General features: G+C 46.2%; 1 protein-coding gene across 2 annotated transcripts in view; it reads right to left on the reverse strand.

The window, feature by feature from the left end:
- The window catches only part of HYDIN (HYDIN, axonemal central pair apparatus protein), a 304707-nt gene that overhangs the window by 90721 nt on the left and 190686 nt on the right, over positions 1 to 23300 (reverse strand). Inside the window, exons 42-48 of one of the 2 annotated variants that reach the window (XM_003791377.2) lie at positions 22538 to 22752; positions 21776 to 21778; positions 20386 to 20526; positions 17704 to 17887; positions 14825 to 14966; positions 12278 to 12440; positions 1216 to 1836 (exon numbers count right to left, since the gene is read on the reverse strand). In XM_003791377.2, coding sequence (XP_003791425.1) covers positions 1216 to 1836; positions 12278 to 12440; positions 14825 to 14966; positions 17704 to 17887; positions 20386 to 20526; positions 21776 to 21778; positions 22538 to 22752 — 1469 coding nt within the window. The remainder of the gene's footprint in view (positions 1 to 1215; positions 1837 to 12277; positions 12441 to 14824; positions 14967 to 17703; positions 17888 to 20385; positions 20527 to 21775; positions 21779 to 22537; positions 22753 to 23300) is intronic. The other variant, XM_012806119.1, reaches the window with a different exon arrangement.

A 23300-nucleotide genomic window follows, 5' to 3' on the forward strand; every position in this document is an offset into this window, starting at 1 on the left:
AAACATATCTCTAAGAAAAATCAGTTTCTTAGCTAGGACTGACTGGAGGCAAAATCATGAGATGAGTGGAGTGTTGCGGGTCTCCTGAATTCCCCTCCTTTGGCGCCACTAGGGACCACTATGGCAAGACTTAGCATGATACCACAGCACTCAGAAGGCTGCCTTGCTGAGGGATTCTCATCCTCCCACCAACTCTGACCTGCCCTCCCAGGTACTTTTCCTTACTTTTTAAGGTTGCACCTAGTTTCTCTCTCTCTCTCTCCCTCCCTTCTTTTCTTTCCTCCCTCCCTCCCTCCCTCCCTCCCTCTCTTGTCTCCTTCCCTTCTTCCTTCCTCTTTCCCTCCTTCCCTCCCTCCCTCCCTTTTTTCAGAGATGGGGTCTTGCTCTGTCACCCCAGGCTTGAGCGCAGTGGTACAATCATATACCCCATTGCAGCCTTGAACTCTTGGGCTCAGGTGAACCTCCTGCCTCAGCCTCCGAAAGTGTTGGGGTTATGGGCATGAGCCACGGCATTCGGCCTCTAATTAGTTTCTGATAAACTAAACCAAAGGGCAGCAAACTCTGGCACTCTGGCTGAATCTGGCCTATTCTTTGTTTTTGTAAATTAACTTGTGTTAGAACACAGCCACATCCATACAGGCACAAATTGCTGGTGGTTGCTCTCACCCTTTGAAGCCAGAGTTGAATAGTTGTGACAGAGACCACATGACCTGCAGCCTAAGATACTTATTTTTCTGGGCTTTTACAGAAAAAGTTTGTCCCTGGACAAAAGGTAATAACTGTCTCCTTCAAACTGCTACCAAAGGGGCTTTGGGATTATGCAACACTTTTATTTATAGGAACAAAAAGCTATGTCATAGGATAATTTCTGTCACTGTGAGAGGCTTGTGGGAAAAAGATTTCAGAGTGAGTCTCTTGATTCACCCTGAAGAATACACACCTTACCATCCCATAGCACTAGTATTGCCAATATTAAAAATCAGGCAGCTTTCTACGAGGTTAGATGAAATAATTTAGATCTGCGAAAACTTCTTTGCATTTTCTTTCACCAGGTATAGCAAGGTCCCTTAACCATGATTGTCTTACTTCCAAGAGGGGATCAGGGATGAATGGAATTAAGGGGCTATGGACTTCAGGTGGAGAGAAACACTTCTGGCAATTAGCCCAGCGCCTGCTACCTGGCTCGTTACAGCGCCAACCCGGGGGAGTCCGTACCTGGTCCACTTTGGGGAGCCTTTCGGTCTCCAGGGCGTGCTTCCAGTTGGCGCCTTCGGGGTCTGGCGTCTGGATGTTGAGGAAGGGCACGCCTATGTCCTTCTTGGCCTCGTGGTCCTCCTCCCCCTCCCCCTCCCCGTCGCTCCGCTCCTCCAGGGCGCGCATTTTCTCCAGGCGCTCCCGCTCCGCCTTCTCCCTCTCCAGCCGCTCCTTCTCGGCGCGCTCCTTCTCCATACGTTCCCTTTCGCGGTCCTTGCGACCCCTGCGCCCGCCAGAGGGAGCCTGGCGCTGGTCTTCGGGCTCGTGGGGCGTCTCCTCCATCCCCGCGTGGGGCAGCAGGATGCCCTGCTTCCGGTCCCAGTACATGAGTACAGTCTGCACGTCCTTCAGACTCAAATCGTAGGCCTTGAACTTCTGGGCCACTGGCTTGTCATTGTCCTTGGGGAACTCCCCTTCACTCTCCTCCTGTTCCTGGGCCAGAGGAAACGCAAGCATGTTGATGTCCGGCGCTGTCCTTTTTTTCTTGTTCCCTTCCTCCTTCTCCATCAGTGTCTGTTCCCTGACAGATACTTTCCTTTCCAGTAGGTCGGTCTTGACATCTACTTTGCTGAAAGAATGACCCTAGAAGGAAAAACACAGAAAATATGCTTACAACAGTTATTTAAGGAGGACGACAAATGGCATAAGGAACAGAAGGCACAATCTGTTTCTCAAAAAGCCCTCCTAGGATTTAGGTGCTTCTCCTGCACACCGAGGTTATGACCAAGAATCACTGGGGGCTTTGATCTAACAGTCCATGCCATGGTCCGTTCCTGCTGTAGAGCTGCCTGAGTCCTGGCATCGTTCATTTTGAAAAAGGTGCAGAGTGATTTTTGATGTGCATTCCTGGTTGAGAGCTGCCCTTTTCTGAAGGATCAAGGGGAAAAACCCAACAAACGGGAGCATTCTGCACCCAAACCAGCACCTGGGAACACTTGGGAAAGGCCAGAGGGTGAAGGGAACTCATCCTGGATGTATCCCGTGCTGGCTGTTGATCCTGGGTGAGGACTTGGCCTCTGTCTGCCTCATCTGTGTAAAGGGGATGGTAATATTAATAACTACCCAGGAGTACTGTTGAGGATTAAATGTGTAAACACAAGTTGAAAGTTGCAGCAGGGCCTGGGATATAAGGGTCCACTAACTGGACGTTATGAAAACCACACAGGTTTTCAGCCTGCACCTCAGGCTTTTAAAAAATATGTATTTATTTAGTGAACTAGGCATAGGGAGACCCAGTACAGTAATCATTATCTGCAGGTCAGCTCAGTGTCCTGCCCAAGTTCAGGCCTGCTGCCAGCTTGGAGGCATCAGTGACATGGGGCTGGCTTTTCCCTTCTCACTATATCTCCTGTTATTCCACTTCAGCCTCTCAGCACAACTTGGAGAGGGAGCCACAGGACAGGCTGGCACCACTGGCTTCTAGAGGAACCCTAGCACCTTACTTGGCTTGTGTCAGGAGGGAAGGGGCTTGGTTCCTACTGGTCTACCCTTGGTCTGGAGAGCCAATGCCAAGACACCAGGTTTGCATGGGAGGGAGGGCCCAGTGAGGAAAAGACTTGTATTTGGAGAGTTACAGGAACCCAGCACAGAGCAGCTGGAGGCTGACAGGAAAATACTAAGAATACAGAAGATTTTAACAATGTGATTAACCCATTTATGCTGGAGGTTGAAATTTTTGAATTTTTTGCATGACTGTTTGACAAGCTTCCAGTGTGCCAGTATCTGCAGCAGTGACTAACTCTGTGTACCACGTGGTAACATGTACCCTCAGGAGGTAAACGTGTGAAAAAGCAGACATTAGTGATGGATACAAATAACTCCCATGTCACTGCCCTTCCGTTCATGGCACACGAGGCATAAATGGGTTACTGAGCTTGGGCAAATAAATGCAGAAAGAAAACACACGTACTATTCAGACACATGGGGAACATTTATAGGCACTAATCACATACAAGGTCCCAGAGCAAGTCTTGAAGATCAGGATGACATAGAACAGAATCCTGGGAGGATGGTATTCTAAAATCAGAACTCACACAAAGAAAGCCGAAATGAAGTCGGTCATTTGGAAATTGGAAGATATGCTCTGAGACAATTCCTGGGTCAAAGAAACAATCATAAAGGATGGAAGAAAATATTTAGAAATGAACAACGATGAAAATATTGAATACCAACATTTGAGGAATGTGTCTGAAATAATGTTTGCAAATGTATAGATCTATGCGTGCTTTATAACTTTAAATAAATTGGAAAACAATTAAAAATGAATAAGGTTAGCATCCACCTTAAGAAGTCAGGACAAGAAACAGAAAGAATAACATAAAGTAGAAAGAAGGAAATTATAAAAATACGGGAACAGAAACTAGATGGAAAACATACAATGGAGATGGAGCACAAGGGTAAAAGTTTCTTTGGGAAGATGACAAAAATGACAAACTTCTAGCAAGATTGATCAAGGGAGAAAAGAAAGAGAAGTACAACTAAAAACAACACGTGAAATGATAAAGGGGATATAATACTAGATACAGAAGAGGTTAAAAAGATGGTAAGATAATGTCCTGAATTACCGTGGCCAATAAATCCGAAGACAGGATCAAATGGATACTTTTTATTTTTATTTTTATTTTTTTTTTTTTGAGACAGAGCCTCAAGCTGTCCCCCTGGGTAGAGTGCCGTGGCATCACAGCTCACAGCAACCTCCAACTCCTGGGCTCAAGCGAGTCTCCTGCCTCCGCCTCCCAAGTAGCTGGGACCACAGGCGCCCGCCACAACGCCCGGCTATTTTTTGGTTGCAGCCGTCATTGTTGTTTGGCGGGCCCGGGCTGGGGATTCAAACCCGCCACCTTAGGTGTACGTGGCTGGCGCCCTAGCCGGTTGAGCTATAGGCGCCGAGCCAAATGGATACTTTTTAAAGAAAACCATGAGTGAATAAATTGACTTAGAAAGCAAAAGAAAGGCTAAATAAACTTTTAATCCTACAACAAGTTGGCTCAATAATATAACAGGTCATGTACCACATGAAGAAGGAAAATAAACACAATCTATGTCAATGGATGCAGAAAAACTATTTGATATAATTCAACATCCCTGCAGAAAACATGTGAAAAACACATGTGTCTGAAAGCACTGGACAGCCATGAAGGCAGCAATGAGTGTGGACTAGGACCTAGAGGCAGGAATGCTGGGAGCTGCAAATCCAGTGTTTGGGGCTGCTTTCCTCCCAAGGATATTTATAGCTGAGAGGGTGGCTGAGAAGCTGAGCAAAGCTTTTGACAGACTCAACACAGGGCTGTAGTTCAAAAGTCAAGCTTCAGACCTGCCAAGGAAAAGAGGTCTTGGTAAATTTCTTAGCCTTTGGGTTAGGACTCTGAAAGGCTCATGTAAGGAGTGAGGGTCAATACTGACTGAATTAAGATTTCTAGCGCTCCTACTCTAGCTGTCTTCCAGAATCAAACAGGGATTGATTCTCTGAGAAAAGAAATAACATTGTCTAGAGCCTCAAATTACTTCTTTAGTTTTTGTTCTGCTCAATATCTGACCTTTGATAAAAAAATAACAAGACCATGTCATCATGAACCCATGGCAGAAGATGCATAACAGACCAGACTGCCAGGGATCCATGTATTGGCATGTTTAGACAAGGACTTCCACCAGCGGTTCTCAACCTGTGGGTCGTGACCCACAGGAACTATATTAAAGGGTTGCGGCATTAGGAAGGTTGAGAATCACTGACTTACAGAAATATGCTCAATATGTTGTGAGAATAAAAAGAGACAATTGAGAATTAAGAATTTTAAAGAATTAATGACTTTCTACGTGGTGCCTGTGGCTCAAGGAGTAGGGTGCCAGCCAGAAACTGCCAAAAAAAAAAAAAAAAAGCTTAAAAAAAAAGAATTAATGACTTTCTCATGCAGTAACAACATTAAAAACTGAAAAGAAGTTTCAGGAGTTTAGACCTTACTGAAGAAAGATAGTGAGCTAGATGATATATCTGAAGAAAATATCCTGTGTGAAGCAGGGAGAGACGGACATATATCATGACATAGAAAAAGCATAAGAGACACCTGAAATATTGTGAAAAGTTCACAAGAAGGCCTGGCACCTGGACAGTTGGAATCCTAGAAGGAGAGGAAAGAATGAATGGAGGAGAATCAATTTTGAAGAGTTAATGGCTAATGGTTCCTGAACCCAAGAATCCCTATAAACACCAAGCAGGAAAAAAATATAATGAAAATCATTCCCAGGCAAATCACAGTAAATTACTGAGTAAAGAAAAAACATCTTAAAAATGTTGAGATATCATAAAGGCAAGGAGCAACGCCTTAAAGCAGTTAGAGAAAGAAGTCAGGCTGAAGGTGAAGGAGCACAAGGATGCTGACAGCTGACCTCTCAACAGCAACATGGGTGACAAGGACAGAAAAACAGTACTATCCAAGTGCCCAAGGAAAATGACCGGCAGCCTAGAGTCCTGCTCGTTAAAATGCCCTTCAAAAATCAAGGTGGGACTAAGATATTTCAGACAAGCCAAACTTGAGAACAAAATACTCAAGAATGTTCTTTAGGTAAAAGAAAACTGATAGGAAGAAGCAGGAAGGATGTGTTTGAAAGGGCACTGATGTAGGTAAATATAGATGCATATTGATTGTTTTAATCAATAACAATGATGCTTGCAGGTTTAAAAATATATAGTGAGAATTCACATACGTGGACATGATAACATTAGCATATCAGTTAGAAGGGGGTAAATGTGGTTAAATTGTTGTAAGAGTCTTGTCTGTTCAATAGAACATACTGATTGTAGTGGCTGCAGAAAATCATTTCTAATCTGTTACCACATGATTTAGTCAATGGATTACATATATCGAAATTTCTGCTAGACATTGGCTATATGTTCATAAATAATACTAACAGCCAATACAAAATAAACCATTTATCCAAAATATAGACCTAGAGATAAACCTTTTTTTTCTTTTAAAAGGAGTAATATTGGGGAGAAAATTGGCCTTTATAGATTTAGAGTAAGAGAATATAGCTGACTGGGGCTTATTGGAGGAGAGGGAAGCAAGTTGAAAGAAATGGAATTGGGTTTAGCATTGAGGGAAAGAAATGGAATTGGGTTTACGAAAGAAGTCTTTGGACAAAGAAAAGAAAGAAGGAAGGAAGGAAAGGAAAGTTCAGAGGAGAAACAAGGATAATGCCCAGGTGCAAGGCTTTCTTCTACAGTAAGACATCATCTTCATTTGTTTAAAACAGGTTAAAGTGTGCTTTTAAGTGTTGGTTAGATTTTTGCAAAATTTAAGAGGCCTCAGGCTTTTCCAAGAGGACAGAGAAGGTTGGAGCAGAAAGGGAATTTAGAGATAATCTAGGTCTCAGACAAGGAAACTTTGGCCCAGAGAGTGAATGACAAATTCAAAGCCACACAGCTAGACAGGGCTAGAAATCAGAATAGTCCTTGAGTTTCTGGACTGCTATGTGTATTTCTCCCTGTCCTGACTCCCATTAGAGTTGGCATCTGTGATTTTTGTTTTTCTTATTCAACATCTTTTTATTTTCTCATCCCCTTGCTTTTTGTGAAACCTCTTAGTCCAGGAGTGAGTGATTCAGAATTGACCAATTATAGAATGGCATCCTCCTGGCCAGAAATTGACTGTTCCGCATGTAACTGCCATAGACTGAATAAAATAGAAAAATAACCACTTTGGCACCTGAACAAATTAGGCAGTTTTTGGAAGGGCCTTGAAATCTGGAACAAGAGAATGACACGGGGTAAGTCCTCCCTTCCTCTCGTTTGTGGATTTACATTGCAGATAGTTGTGGGAGTGCGAGTGGCTGACGGCTAAAACTGCAGGAGAAAAATCCACCAATTTTCATCCTAGAGGAACTGGGAAAAGATGCCCTGGCATTCCCAGGGCCTCCAGAGAGTGAAGGGAGAGCCTGAGAAAGGAGACAGACAGACAGACAAAAGGAACCCCTAGTTCTGTGTAGAAACAGCCTGTGTCTCTCTGGCTGGCCCTTGAACTGTGTATGTGTGGGACAAACTGAAAACAATTTGTAACTAAGGTTTAAAGAACTGGACTGAAACGTAGAATATAAATGTCTTAACATAATAACTAAGAAAAGACATGAAGGCTATGTTAACCAGTTGGATGAAAGTATTCCAAATTGTATATAGAAATAGTACACTGTACCCTATGATGGTATTAATGTACACTGCTATGATTTAATAATAATAAAAAAAGAACTGGACTGATACCTTAGCCACTGGCCACAGCATGTGTGAAAAACTGAAACTTGAGTTCAACCATGTTTAATGGTCTGTTAAGCCAAAAATATCAACATTCTTCAGAGAAATATAACACAGGACAGAATCTATATAAGATAACATTCAAAATTTTCAGGATAGACAAAACTACCTGCCATGAAGGTAGAGGAGTGAGGAAGAGTGAGGAAATTTGACAAATTCTCAAAGGAAAAGACAGTCAACAGATGCCAACCTTGAGATGACTAAGCTGGGGGAATTGTCATATAAGAACTTTATGCAGCTGTTATTACTATGATCAGTGACCCAAAGGAAAGTACACATATGGTCAGTGAAAAGAATGGAAATCTAAGCAGAGAAATAGAAAAATTAAACAAGAACCAAATGGAAACTTGAGAAATGAAAAATATGGGGGGGTGTGGCACACAAAGGAACTGAAAAATATGGTATCTGAAGAACTCCATCTAGATGGATGAAGCCGAGAATTTTCACTTATGTGGGCCAGTATGTATATTTTAGTTAATACAGTTTGAATTGGGTTTTTATTTCTTGCAGTTTAAAGATTCCATACCATCCACACGAGACTGTACTTTTGCTAACGTCGGTGCTGGCTGCTAGGCGATTGCCTAGGGCCTTACTACTCGGAGTGTGATCTGAGAGTCAGCAGCATGAGTGTGATGTGACTTGGGAACTTGTTAGAACTGCAGACTCTCATGCGCAGCACAGATCTATCGAATCAGAATCCATCTGCATTTTAACGAGATCCCCTGGTGTTTGTATGTATATTAGTATTTGAGGACCTGACACATCTTGGAAATGAAATAATGGACCATAACACACAGCCTGTCTCAAAACTCTGTAGTGACCTACATATAGAGAAAATCAGAATCACTAGCAAATTTGGTTTTACAGCATAAACAGTTAAACAGAAATTGGCCATGAGATGGAAGGAAATCTTCTGATTAGAAAGGTAAAAATTCATGACAGAAAGAAAAATGTACCCAAATGTGAAATCAGTATTTTTGAGCACCTTTCTGCCAGGCTCTATTTTAGGTGGGGGATTCATGAATGACCAAATCAGACAAAACAGAAAAAAAATAAGAAAGAAAAAAAAAGATCAAAATAGTGATCAAAATAGACAAAAGCCTCAGCCTTCATGGTCTTTATACCTGTACTTAGTGGGGGGGTGGGGAGTGAACAGACAAAAAGGAGGGAAGGGGACTAAGAAATGTTTTTGTTTGTTTTTGCTTGTGACTTTTTCAGTTTTAAATAGAGTGGCCAGGGAAGGCCTTGCTGAAATATCTGAATACAATCCAGAAGAAGATGAATCCAGTGGCCAATAAACATGTTAAAAAAAAGGAAGGCTTACCTCCTTAACAATTTAAGAAATGCAAATCCAAACAATAAAAATATTCAATTATTCATCAAATTAGCAAGCATTAAAAGGATGCTAAGAATCTGTTGCCTGTGAGGTTAGAGACAGAATGCAGACTCTCGTAACCAGGGAAGTATAAAGTGGAAGAATAATCTTTCCAGAGGGCAATGGGGAAGCAATACATATTAAAAGACTTGAAAGTTTGTACATCCTTTAGTACAGGAATTATATGTTTAGAAATTTATCCTAACAAAATAACCTTGAATGTGGGCACCATTCAGCTAAAAGCGAGATACTGTGGTTTCTCCATGGATATTAAATTTACTTGGCAATAATTAAGAAAAGCAGACAAATATACTTTGTTTCTATAGTCGTCTGTCCACCTCTCCCAATTTGTTTCCAGACCAGGAGAAGGCCAGGGAGTGTGATGACAGAATTACCACTTGGCCACACAGAAGCACAAGGAAGAGAGGGGAACTGGGGGAGGAGGGGAGAGCCCCAGGCTGGAGAATGATTTAGGAAGTGGAAGCCCTCACCAGGGCTCGCTGACTGCCACGATTTGGGCTTGGGAGCTGGAAGGGTTGGGGAGGAACATTAGGCAAGGAAAAGGTTGAAGGGAGAAGGCGGCAGAGATGATGAGCTCAGTATGGGACGCGACAAGTTTCCAGTGTCTGAGTGACAACCTGAGGAGGTGTCAGGTGACTTGGTTGGATAAAGAGCTTGGGAGGCAGTATGAAGCCCAGGGACAGGAGCACCTGCTGTGGAGCCATGCACATCTGGCTTGCCGCTGCCACCTTCTGGCCATGTGACCTTGGGCATGTAGCTTAACTGTACCAATTCTCAGCTTTCTCATCTCTAAAATCACGGTGATTATAATAGTGACCTCAGCGGCTGCTGTGGAGGTTGCAGGTGGACAAGATATTCAAAGTGCCCAGCAGGGAATGTCACATAGCAGGAACTCAGGAACAGTGGCTGTTAGTTAAAAAATGTGTCTAGCTCTTTTTCTTTTGGCACCTTGCCTCCCTCTCTACCTGCACCGCCTTTTGGGCTGGCTCTCTGCCTGGAATGTCCCGCTCCTCCTCTTCCATCCCCTACTAGGTGTGACCAGTAGGTAGCAGTGAAATCATGTGTGGGATGGGGTCATCCCTAGACAAAAGGCCAAGTAGGAAGAGAGGCCACAGCTGGAACCCAGGACAGCTAGGGAAGCATGGAGGAGGCATCCAGAAAGGAGCCAGAGAGAGAACGAAAGCCAGGTGGGAAGAGCGGCCCAGGACGGAGAAGGAGCTGGAAGGAGCACCTGGTCCCCAGAGTACAGCTCACAGGAACTGAGCCCTGCATGTAGATCAGGAATGGAGAGGGCAGGGCCTTTGACTGGGGGAGTGGTGGAGCTGGACAGAAGTCAGGGTACAGAGAGGGCTGAGGAGGCAAAGCCCATGGGTAGGACAAGTATGAAGGGCAAGAGAGGAACAGGGTGCTAGTCAGGGGACTCCGGGTTTGAAAGAGACTTATTTTCCTCTTTAAAGGTGAGTGATTCTTGTGACCATCTTAAAAATCAGAGGCCTGTGAGAAGAGAGATTGTAGCCAGAGCACAGAGAGACAGAGGAGACAGACAGACGTGCTGACGGCCCAAGACGTGGAGCAACCCTTTGGATGAGGAAGCAGGAAAAGTCTTCGATCGTCCCCTTTCCTTGGCTCCCCCGTGGAATTTTCTTTCACTTCCTGAGAACATACCTAGCCTCAGCAGTTTTTCTGGAGCCAAAGTGCTTTCAGCCTAGGCGAGTGCATTAGTCCAAGAAGAGAGTCAAGAGATTCCCCCAGGGAACATGATTGATTGTGTTTTGTGCTAAGCTCAAGTGATACACAAGCTTGTTCCCAGATGGACAACATGGTACTGTCCCAATCGCCCTGCCCACAGTCAACAAAGCACATAGAAAGGAGCTTGCTCTGTACCTGGCAGTGGGGACTTGGGGCTGGTGTACAAGTCATGCAACGTGAGCTAAGGGTGAAATAGGGGAAATCCATGAGCCCCCACCTAAAAGCTCCTACAGATTCTGGATGGAGACTCCAATAATGAGGTCAGTGGGCATAATCTGAAGTCAACTGTGCTCCAAATAGTCTTTCTTTTAAAGATGAATGAATTGTTGTCTTTTAAAACCAAGTTTGGGAAGATAGCTTTTGCATAGATTATTCTGAACTCATTCTAAATCAGAAATTGACTTTGTTAATTGCAAGAAGAAATGGCTGAAACACACAGTTACTTAAATTCTCCCTCCTGGATTCATGAACAGAATCACCCAGGAGAGGTGAAGAGAGAGGATCAGTCCTTGTAATTCTCTCTGGGGACCCTCTTTTGTCTGTAGTTTACAGTGTTGTAAGTGACATCGAGCATTCCGAACCCACGCCCAGTCCTGTAAGCTTTTTATTCCCTGAGCATTCCTGGACTGAGACCTCTACACCCTGATTCCTTCGCCCTTATGTTAGCCCAGCCACTGTCACTCCCTTCTCACTTACCTACTTGGATCCATCTGCACCTTTTCTAGGAGTCTGGCTTTGCGGTGCAGAGTTAGTCATGATCCCCATTGTGGGGGCTTGTCTAGCCACTCTGCCCATCAGGTGTCATAGTGGGCAGCAAGGTGATTACCAAGTATGGCTGATAAGCTACTGGGACTTGCCTGCAGGATGAGCTTAAGTTGGCGTAGCTTCCTTGAATGTCGTGAAGGGTATGCTTTATTATTATTATTATTCTTATTTTGAGACAGCATTTCACTCTGTCACCCTGGGTAGAGTGCTGTGGCTTACAGCAACCTCAAATTCCTGGGCTCAAGTAAGTGATCCTCTTGCCTCAGCCTCCCTAGTAGCTGGGACTATAGGCTCCTACCACAATGCCAGCCTTTTTTAGAGATGGGGGTCTCACTCTTGCTCAGGCTGGTCTTGAACTCCTGAGCTTAAGCAATCCACCTGCCTTAGCCTCCCAGAGTGCTAGAATTACAGGCATGAGCCACTGCGCTTGGCCTAAGGATATGCTGTTGATTGAACACACTGACTGAGTGCCCTCATGGAGCCTGGTCAGCACCATCTGGGGTCCTGCAGGGGGTGGTGGAAGCAGTAAGGGCTGTGGTCAGACATGCTAAAGCCCTGGGTCTGTGATATTGGTTCCTAGCTTCCCAGGGTGGGTGCGATGCCAAAATGATGTGATTCTGTATAGCACAAGCACAGTGCTTGACACACAGTGTTCAGCGAATGTGGGTCTCTTTCCTCCTACCTCTGCCCCATCACAAAATGCAAACACAATCAGGTAATTTTCTGGAAGGGGCCCATGCTGGCCGACTGGCTGGTCACAGTGGCTGTCCTGCCCCTCTGTCTCCTGGTGGGGAGCTGGTGAGGGCTGCTACCTGTATTTTTGCCCCTTGGGTTTTCTTCAGGGTGTGTTCCTCCTTTCCCGGGGCCAGCTTTGGTTTTTTGTTCTTCCGCTTCTGCTCGTCTTCCTCCTTCTGCCGCTCGAGCTCCTGCTGGAGCTTCTTTTCATGCATCTCCCTTGCCAGCCTCTCCAGCTCCCTTCATCAAAGCAGCAGAGAGAAGAGAGTTTAGGGACCCCTGCTTGGGCCCCTCCTGTGCCTGGGATCACCAGGTGGAGGGACATCAGGCAGAACGTTCTTGAGTATAAAAAGAACAAAAGCAAGCTGGGTAAATCAGATGAGAAGAAGGAAAGAGAAATAGGAAACTCTGGTTAAACTGAAACTCAACTAGGAGGAATTGTTAGTTAATCTGTAGTTAGGGTTAGGAATTGTTAATCTCTATTTCTAGCCCATCTCCTTTCATTCAAGAGTGAGGAAAGGGCTGAAAATAAACTCGATGTTAGCATTTAAAAAAAAAAAGTAACTTTCTTTTTTTTTTTTTTTTTTTGAGACAGAGCCTCAAGCTGTCCCCCTGGGTAGAGTGCCATGGCATCACGCTCACAGCAACCTCCAACTCCTGGGCTCAAGCGAGTCTCCTGCCTCCGCCTCCCAAGTAGCTGGGACCACAGGCGCCCGCCACAACGCCCGGCTATTTTTTGGTTGCAGCCATCATTGTTGTTTGGCGGGTCCGGGCTGGGGATTCGAACCCGCCACCTTAGGTGTACGTGGCTGGTAACTTTCAAAGATTGTTCTGGCTTTAGTGCGGGTGAGATCCCGCCTCATATACTGTCACGTCTGATGTTCAGCTGATAGGAAGTGGCTGGCTTTGGAGCCATGGTGGTAGGTCTGAAAGCCACATTGTGCTCCTCCCTCATCTTTCTGTCCCTTTCTGCTGTCATTCAGGTGTGCCTATCCTTGGTGCCAACAGAAGAGAGGGCACGAAAGCCAGGCAAGCACCACATACAAACAAGTTAAAGATGCCACTTCTGAACATGGTTAACCCATTTACTTTCTTTTCTATTTTTTTTGCAGTTTTTGGCTGGGGCTGGGTTTGAACCTGCCACCTCTGGCATATGGAGTTGGCGCCCTACTCCTCTGAGCCACAGGCGCCTCCCTTCTCTTTTTTTTGAGACAGAATCCCTTGGTAGAGTGCCGTGGTGTCAGCTCACAGCAACCTCCAACTCCTGGGCTTAAGTGGTTCTCTTGCCTCGGCCTCCCAAGTAGCTGGGACTACAGGCACCTGCCACGATGCCTGGCCATTTTTTTGGTTGTAGCTGTCATTGTTGTTTGGCAGGCCCAGGCTGGATTTGAACCTGCCAGCTCTGGTGTATGTGGCTGGCGCTCTAGCCGCTGAGCTACAGGTGCCGAGCCAACACATTTACTTTTATCTCCAGAAATCCCTGGTGTTTCCTGGTTGCTGTGGCTCTCTGCATGCTGAAACCAGCTCAACATATGTCGTGGGGGTGGGGCATATGTGAGAGAGAAAGAGACAGGCAGCAGACAAAATCACAGCTGGTCTTTGAAGATGAAGTTTGCATTTTCCAAGTCCTTCCTGAGATGAAGGCCAGAAAGGAACAGGCTTGGTGAGAAAGAAGAGTGTCCTTTGGAACCTAAGGCCAGGTGCTTCCTAACTCTGCAGGACTGGATGTTTCCACAGTGGACCATGCGAGCACACTGCAGGGGAAAGGAGCACAGTAAAGCTTTTGGGGGGCCAGTGGGAGAAGTCTGGATATAGAGGGAGGGGTAAGAAGAGGGTTAAAATTGTAGGGAAGTACTTTGGCTCTGCCCATTCAACGTCTGAGGTCCCAGGGAGGGTGAAATCTTAAGGTGATTAAACCACTGCCTCTTTTCCCCCATAATGACTGAAAATATGAGGGCAGAAAGGACCTCTGTCCTTTTGCCCACTGGTGCCTCTGAGATCACCTGAGATAGTAGCTCTAGTCTCTGGACTCCAGGTGGTGTGGAGGGATCTAGGCATTTCTGTGTGGGCCCCAGTGAGGGGCACAGAAAGTGGCTGAGATTGTTGGCTTATGCCTAGCTGAGGATCCCCTGGGAAAGGCAGGCAGTCAGAGGATGGGTTGCACCACAAAAAGCCCCAGATGGGGACCAGGAAGGAGGGGAAGTGGCTGAGGTTTAGGGGGCAACCACCGGACCCAAATCAAGAAAGTCAACTCTGGTCTCTGACTGTGGACACCTAACCACTGAGGCAGATGGGCCACACCTTGGGTGCACTTGTCAGAGGAGATTGGAGCTCTGGGACAGCGCAGAGGCCAAGCCCTTCTCCCAGGGCCAGCCATAACTTTGCAAAAGCTTGTCCTGGTCCCAAATATCCCCCAGGAAGAAAGGAGAGTGGAATGGAGAAACCCTGAAAGGTGGATGGGCAAGATGTGTCGTCCTGTTCTCAGCAGGTCATCTTCTGGGGCCTTCCGAGGCTACTGCTGCCCTCCTGGAAGATGACCCAGCACCACCAGCCCAGTCCTGGTGTTTGCACAGGGTTCCTCCCTGGGGAAATGGCTCCCACTATGGCTAGCCCTTGGTCCCAACCTCTTCTTTCTTTCCAGGAGCGCCTGCCGAATGTCTCGATCGAAGGCGTTTTTCTCCTCCTCTGTCAAGGCGTCATATTCATCCTCATCCATATTTTGGAGACGTTCCTTTTCTTTCTCAACAGCTTCCCTGTGTTTGAGTTCTGTGGGGAGCAGAGACAGGAAGGGGAGGAAAAGTCCTTCAGCTGCTTCACCCTCTTAGCTGAACAGGCTGAGGGTCTGCGGTGAGGGGCAGCTGGGGTGGCCTAATCTTCGGGGGGATTTCCTTCACTTATGCAGCCCCATGTTTGGGCTCCATCTGAGGTCTTCGAAATAATGGTCCCCAAAGATGCCCCTGACCTAATAATCTGTGGAACCTGTGACTATGGTGCCTTCCACAGCAGAGGGATTTTGTGGGCATGATTGAATTAAGCATCTTGGCAGGGGGGAATTATGCTAGATTACCTGGGTAGGTCCCATCTAGTCACAAGGGTCCTTATGGAGTGCAGCAGGAGAGTCAGAGTCAGAGAAGGAGGTGTGACAATGGAAGCAGAGGCCAGGAGCCAAGGAATGCAGGTGGCCTCTGGATGCCTGAAAAGGCAAGAAAAAGGACCCCTCCTACGGCCTCCAGGGAACACAGCCCTAAGAACACCTTGATTTGGGGACTTCTGAGCCCAGAACTGTAAGATAATAAATCATTTCTTTTAAGTCACCAAGTTTGTGGTGTTGTGGTCTGAATGTTGTGTCCCCTCTATCCCACTGATATGTTGAAACCGAATTCTCAGTGTGGGAGTGGTAAGAGGTGGGGCTCAACATAAAACGGGCTTGTGCCTGGCTGAGGATCCCCTGGGAAAGGCAACCAGTCAGAGGATGGGTCGCACCACAAAAATCCCAAATGGGGTGGGGCTGTCCTGGGAAGGACAGCCTTCATCATAAAACCTCCTGACAGGCTGCTATGGCCCAAGTCCCTCAGAGTAAAGTAGAAATACAAATCCCCGTAGGAGGTGATTAGGTTGTTAGGGTAGAGCCCTCATGACAGGATTAGTGTCCTTATAAAAGAAGCAGCTTGTTTGTCTCTTGCTCCAGGTGAGGAAGCAGACGCTTTCCATGACCAGAAGATGGCCCTCATCAGACACAGAATCTGCCAGCACCTTGATTTTGGACTTCCCAGACTCCAGGACCATGAGAAATAAATTTCTGTTTTTTATAAGCCACTCAGTCTACATCTTTGGTTATAGCAGCCTGGATGGACAACGGCAGTGGTAATTTGTCACAGCAGCAATAGGAAAGTAATGTACCACCCACTGGCTTTTGCCATTATAAACAAATGCTGCTAAAGTGCTCATGGTGACAGATCTGTTTGTAAACTCATCACGCCTCCCTCGTACGGCATCTCACTACACATCCTCGCTGGTTTAAGCTGTAGACTCAGACACCTGCCCTGGGTTTTTTCTCTGCCACTTACTAAGAGATAATAACAGTTAAGAATGAGAACTCCCCCTCCTAGGGTTGTTGTGAAGATTAAACAAGCAGTCATGTGACACACTTCGTCCAGGGCTCGGCATATTCATAGATGTTTGATAAACATCACATTTTAATATACTCAGCGTGTTTTCTATATGCTGTTTTAGGACTTTTCTAACTGCAGATGGCTTAGGTGAGAGGAACCCACAATTTAACCATGAAAAACTCCCATGATAGGTGAGAAAGTGAAAAGTGATTATCTCTTTTAAGTTTATCATGATATAGGCAGCACCTGTGGCTCAATGGAGTAGGGTGCTGGCCCCATATGCCAGAGGTGGCAGGTTCAAATCCAGGCCTGGCCAAAAACTGCCAAAAAAAAAAAGTTTATCATTATGAAGATCTGAGCTTTCTGAGAAACTAGGAAGCTGACAGCTGAACTGCTGCTGAGGGAAGGCTGGCCACTGTTCCTGGTTTCTCTCTGGATGAGAATATAAGGAAGCAGTCAGTGGGTTCTGTGCAAGAACCAGGCAAGTGCCTGGTTTGTAACTATTTCCTCAATTGGGAAAGTATTAAGATGGTATAGATTGTGCTAGAAGAGTGAGGCAGGTACAGGTGGGGAAGGCTCCTCAGGGGCAGGGCTCACCTCCCAGGGACAGTGTAACTAATCCTTGTCCCTCAGCCCCTCCCGCAGGGGCTGAGATTCGTTGAGGCTGCTTCCGACTAACTTGGGAACTTCAGGTGACATTACTTGTGTGTGTAGGAGTGTGCATACCTATTTTTCAATGAAATCCTTCAATTATTGAAGTTTTTCTCCAGATCTTTTAGAGTTACTCAGACCTAATTCTCCCACTAATTTGCAATGGGATCTTACACAAGACTCTTGTTTTCTCTGAGTTTCATTTTTCTCTTCTGTGGAATGGGGACTGTGTGAGGATTCGGTGGCTAAAAGTGTACAAAGTGTCTGCTTCAGTGCCTGGCACACAGCTGGCTAAGAAGTAGAAGTTGTTTTGGAAAATTTGTCAGCGTCTCTAGTTTTATAGGAAACGCTTAAACAAAACTAACGCGCTAATTGGTCACCTGAGTCAGAATGAAAGTCATGACAGCTGTAGTTACAGAGAGGCCGAAGGTGATGGTGTGTGATAGAGAAGAAGGAAGGAAGAACGTACCCTCTGTCAGCAGAGCTGGGAGCAGCCTTCATCATAAAACCTCCCGACAGGCTGCTATGGCCCAAGTCCCTCAGAGTCAAGTAGAAATACAAACGCTTGTCCATGTCACAGGGCAGAGGTGAGGTGTCTCTGGGACAGCAGATGTCAGAGTTTCATTTAAGCCCCATGAATGATCATATCAAGGAAACATTTTGAAAAGCCTCATGTCTTGTTTTAAAGGAAAGACCTATTGCAGCGTGGGCAGGACCTCTGGGAAGGGATGGGGCCTTACCTTCTAGCTCCTTTTTGGCTTTCTCCTGGGCCTTCATGGCAGCATAATCCTGGGCCATGTTGAGGACATATATGTGCTCCCGGTTGCCAATGGCCTTCAGCAGGCAGAGGAGGGCGGAATGCATGCTTCGAGCAAAGAGTGTGTCGAGGCCGTCAAACACCACTCCTCGGAAGCAGTCACTCAGCTGAAACCCGAGAGAGCAAAGACAGTTACCATGGCCACGAGATCGTTCCTCTTTGCAGAGAGAGCTGTTTGTTTAGCTGGTGCTGTTGCTGGTGCGGCAATGGGCTCAGCCGACCGACTGGGCCCCAGTGAAAATATCATTACACTGTCCTTCTGCTTGCTAAATCCAAGGTGCTGATAATAAAAAGAGAAGAATTCAAATACCCAATCAGCCATGAACAGGTCTGTGTTGCGTGCCTGCACTGTGTTTGCATAGGGTTGCATATTTGTACAGGGTTGACTCTGTGAAAATAAATGAACAAACAAAATGGTGAAGGGAGGGTCTGGGAAGACCCATGAAGTACACAAAGGTGAGGTACAAAGGAAGGATGCTCTGTGCACAGAGTAACAGGCGGCCAGGGCAGTGGGCACGAAGGTCGTTTGTATATTTCTTAGCAGTCCTACTGCCTTGGAAGGCAATGATTCTGGTAAGATTAACCATCAAAGCACAGCCTCTGCAGTGCTACAGTGTCACGCAAAGGGTGGCCCACAAACCAGCCACCACTGCTGGGAACTGATCTTGACATTTGTTTTTCCAGTTATTCACTGATGGACATTTAGGTTCTTTCTTTCTTTTTTTTTTAACTCAATTTTTATTAAATCATAACTGTATACATTTATAGGGTACAATGTGATGATTTGATATACAATGTGGATTTGGCGGGATCTCACCTAACGTGCACAATGCAAGGGTACATTTCAAAACAACTAAGAGTATATTATAAATGTCTTACCACAAAAAATAAGTGAGGTGATAGATCATTACTTTTCTTTCTTTCTTTCTTTCTTTTTTTAGATAGACTTTCACTTTGTCGTGCTTGGTGAATGCCATGGCATCATAGCTCACAGCAACCTCAAACTCCTGGGCTCAAGCGATCCTCTTGCCTCAGCCTCCTGAGTAGCTGAGATTATAGGCCACCACAATGCCCGGCTATTTTTAGAGTTGGGATCTCTTTTTTTGCTCAGACCAGCTTTAGAGGCTGGTCTCAAACCTGTGAGCTCAGGTAATCCACGTTCCTTGGCCTCCCAGAGTGCATAAGCCACCATGCCTGGCCAGGATTGTTACATTTTTTGATGTCCTGGAAGCTGTGTTAGGGTGTAAATCTGTATCTCAGAACTCACTACTTAGCTCAGCTGGCAGTTTTTGTTTTTATTTTGGTGGCAAGACTTTGCCCATTAAAGAGTGCTATAAGTTCCGTGTGTCATCAGAGAGGAGCACCTTGAACAGCAAGGCACCGCTGCCTTCCTCTGGGGTTCACCAGGGCTTCCCAGCCCTTACTCTGGGGGTACACTTACTACCGTGCTCCAATCAGGTGAGAGCGGTAGTGCCTTTAATGCAGTAGCAATGCAAACCTAACATGAATAATTGCCAGAGATGATGCTGTTCTTCTTCTGGGAGCCCTGAGTTTAATTTTGTTGTATCTAGACATGAAATTAATCTTGTGGCCTCGTTTGAGAAACCAAAGCAAAGACACAGCTCCAGGACCTGGTGAGCCATTCAGCTCTCTGTCTGGAACCCACAGGCAGCATACAGGCTTAAGTGACACCCTCTCCAGTCCTGGCCACGTCTTTTTCTTTTCTCTAACTGTAGAATACTTGGGTTGGGGGATGGGGAAACAGTATTGTTCTTTTCCCTTTAAAATCAGTATGCTATTATAAAATAATCCAGAAAGGTATAAAGAGGACTAAATATCTGTAATCCTGCTTATCCAAAGATAACCATAATTAACATGTACTTTCAGAGTTTTTTGCTATGTGATATACATTTATTAATATTTATAAAGAAATGTCATTGTACTTCATCTACCTGCTATTTCCTAATCTACTTTTTAAAAAACTTAATAACATTGAAAACTTTATTTTTTTAGAGACAGGGTCTTGTCCATTGCTCGGGCTGAAGTGCAACTGTAGCCTTGAACGCCTGGCTCAAAGGATCCTCCTGCCTCAGCCTCTTGAGTAGCTAGGACTACAGGCATGTGCCACCATACCTGGCAGATTTTTTACTTTGTTTCAGTGACAGGGTCTCCCTATGTTGCCTGGGCTGGTCTTGAATTCCTGGCCCTAAGTGATCTCTTGTCTCAGCCTCTCAAAGGGCTGGGATTACAGGTGTGAACCACTGTATCTGACCTGAAAACATCTTCACAGCAATTAAAATAGCTCTGAATTCTAACTTTTCATGTCTCCGTATTATAATTTTTAGCATACCACTTTTTTTTTTTTAATTTAAAGGACTACTCTCTGGTCCTTTAAGAAGGCAAGTGGCTTCCGGCCAGGATCAGGGACTGCCAAGAGGTATCAACAAGCCAAGTAAGTGACTGCTGGGGATGGAGAAACCCATCTCTCCTCTTTAAGGCCCTGGGTTCCAAGCTGCTGAGGGTGACCAATGGCCCTGAACCTCTCACGGGACGCGGCCAGCATGTGAGTGCTGCTCCAACAATGCGCAGGTGGGCAAGGACGCACCTGTATCCGCTCTGCCAGGATCTGCACGAGAAGTTCATCGGGCAGCACACAGCTCATGAGGCCTGTCTCGCCCCCGATGCTGGCGCTGACACTGAGCCGGCGCTGCGTGGGCCCCACGAGCAGAGGGCTGGAGGAAATCTGCTGAGTGGGAGAAGGATCAGCATCAGAATCCAGCTGTGTCTCAACAGCTCCTACACCTACCAGCCACGCGACCTCGGGATAATCAGACAACCTCTCTAGGTGGTGTTTCCTCATCGGTTAAATGGGAATTACATCGTGAAATGGAAGAAGGGAGGTACTCTGTGCATGGGCTGAACTGCACGCAGCTTTTCATTCATTCAACAAACATTCATGGAGCGACTGCATGCACCAGGCACTCCTTAGGTGCTAGGGACGCACCAGCAGAGAGGGCTGACAGTGGTGCGACCCCTGAGGCCCTTACATCCCGTATACAAATCAGTAATATTATTTCACATAGTGACGACTGCTAGGGAGGGAGCAAATAACCAGGTAGGGCAATAAAGAACAATGACTGGGTGGGGGAGTGGATCTGTGGAGAGGACGGCCACATTACCTGGTAATGTGAAAGAATAAGATAGGACCCTGGGAGAAGAGAGGGAACAGTAAGCTCCCTCAATATGAGTGTGCTTGGGTTATTTGGGGAGTGCACAGGAGCCCAGGTGGCTGGCGCTGGGGGAGCAGTGGGCAGGGCAGGCTGGAAGTCAAAGACACAGAGTCAGGACCAGAAGATACAGGGCTTGTAGGACACGGTAAGGAATTGGCCTTACCAATTCCAAGGTTGTTGGTGTGTTTCAGGTAGACAAGTGATCTGATTTTTATGTTTAAAAGACTATTTGCTATGTGAGTGACAAGAATGCTAGTCAGAAGGATAGCTCTGTGGTCAAGGCAAGAGACAGTGGCCGCAGGGACAAAGATGGTGGTGGTGAGACGTAGCTGATGCAGGATACTTTTTGGAAGCAGAGCCAGTAGGGCTTGGGATGGAATGTACAGAATGAGGCATCAAAGGTGACTGCTTGAGTTTTGAGTAAGGAACTTGGAACATGCTGAACTTATTTACTAAAAAAGGAAAGACTGAGGGAAGAATGCTTTTTTTTATGGGGGTGTGAAATAAGAATCATTTTTTGGTTATATAAATTTTGAGATGCCTCTAAGCCACTCAAAAAAGATATCAAGCACGAGTTTGAATATATGAATTTACACTTGGGAAGAAATTGGGGCTGGAGATAGACACGTGAGGGTAATAAGTATATGGAAGATATTTAAGTTTTGGAAGATTTGAGCAACGCAACTGGGTGAGATCACCCAGAAAGGAAGTGTAGTTAGCAGAAAGAAGAGAGTAGTGTAAGACTTTGTCTCACAGTACTCCAACCACCTGGAATGTGGAAGACATGGAGAAACTGGAAAAGTAGAGGGAGGAGTCGCTAAGGAGGTGGAAAGGAAAGTAGGGTGCGGTGTCTGAAAGCCACGTGAAGACAGTGCTTCCAGCAGGAGGGGGCGACGCGCTGCCAAAAGGTTGAAAATCAGAAAACTGACCACTGGGTTTGGCAAGAGGAAGGTGGCCAGTGACCTTGAGAAGAATAGCCAGTGTGGAGGTGGGGAAGGGCCCCATGGACTCAGTGAAGAGAGGATGGGGCAGGCAGAGGACGAGGAGGCAGTCTACACAGTAAATTCTTTGGGGGAACAGCAGTGGAGATGAGCTGAGAGAGGACCTGATAGCTGCAGAGGGCAGTGGGGTCATGAAAAAGTTTTTTTTTGAGACAGTTTCACTATGTTGCCTTCAGTAGAGTGCTGTGGCATCACAGTTCATAGCAACCTCAAAATCTTGGGCTTAAAGCAGTTCTCTTGCTTTAGCCTCCCAAGTGGCTGGACTACAAGTGTCTGCCACAATGCCTGGCTATTTTTTTGTTGTTGCAGCTGTCATTGTTGTTTAGCAGGCCTGGGACTGGTTCAAACCTGCCAGCGCTGGTGTATGTGGCCAGCACCCTAACCTCTGAGCTACAGGTGCTGAGCCAGGGACAGTGCTCAGGCCCTCCCAGTAAGGACACCTATAGGAGCAAAAGGCACTGGCCTGGCTGCAGGATGCTGAGAAGGTGGAAGGAGCCCAGCCCTCCTGGGGAGCCCTGATTTGTACCTGTGGCGTTTCAGACTGGTGTGTGTGATGCTGCTTCTGCGACCCGGAGGCATGGCTGTCCGCCTTGCTCTTGTTGACCATCACGCTCCCACGTACGCTCTTTCCAGGTCTAGATTCTGGGCCCACCAGAGTGATTTCTGAGGTAAACTTGCCCAAGGTCTCAGTGCTTAGCCGTAATTGTCCTGTGACACTTGGGCCTGCAGAAGTCTCCTGAGCTATAAGGAGAGAGTGAGTTTTTTTTTTTTTTATCAAAAGTCACCTGAGGAGAATAAAAAAATGACAGTGGGGATGGCACAATGCAGTGCCGTGGGATTCTCTTGAGGAACACAAAGCCATCTCCATCGCAGTTGACTGGGTGGGGTGGGGGACAGAACCAAGACTGGATAAAGGGTCATGGAGGGCATGGACTGGAGTCCTGGGCTCTGCAGTGCTCCTCTTGCCAGGAGATCCCAGGCTGGTCTGCACCCACTTCCTCTTCTAGCCTGGAGGGAAACACTTTTTGAAACTGAGGATACACTACCGCCCTGCTGTGGTAACCCATCACCTGACCTTTTGTGGTTTTAGGCACTGGCGGGGCTGACAAGTAGCTTGGGCAGGACATTTTCTGCCTCCTAAGCAGAGCCACACAAATGAACGAACAGCTAATAACAGAGCATCTGTTGGCAAATGATGCAAACAAACAAACAAACAAACAAACGCCCCATTTCCATCAGATCTTCACTCTTAAGAACTCCCACCGAGAAGCTCCCTTCCAAAGTCATGG

The sequence above is a fragment of the Otolemur garnettii genome, unplaced genomic scaffold, assembly GCF_000181295.1.
Source record: "Otolemur garnettii isolate 467f Iridium unplaced genomic scaffold, OtoGar3 scaffold00047, whole genome shotgun sequence".
NCBI lineage: Eukaryota > Metazoa > Chordata > Mammalia > Primates > Galagidae > Otolemur > Otolemur garnettii.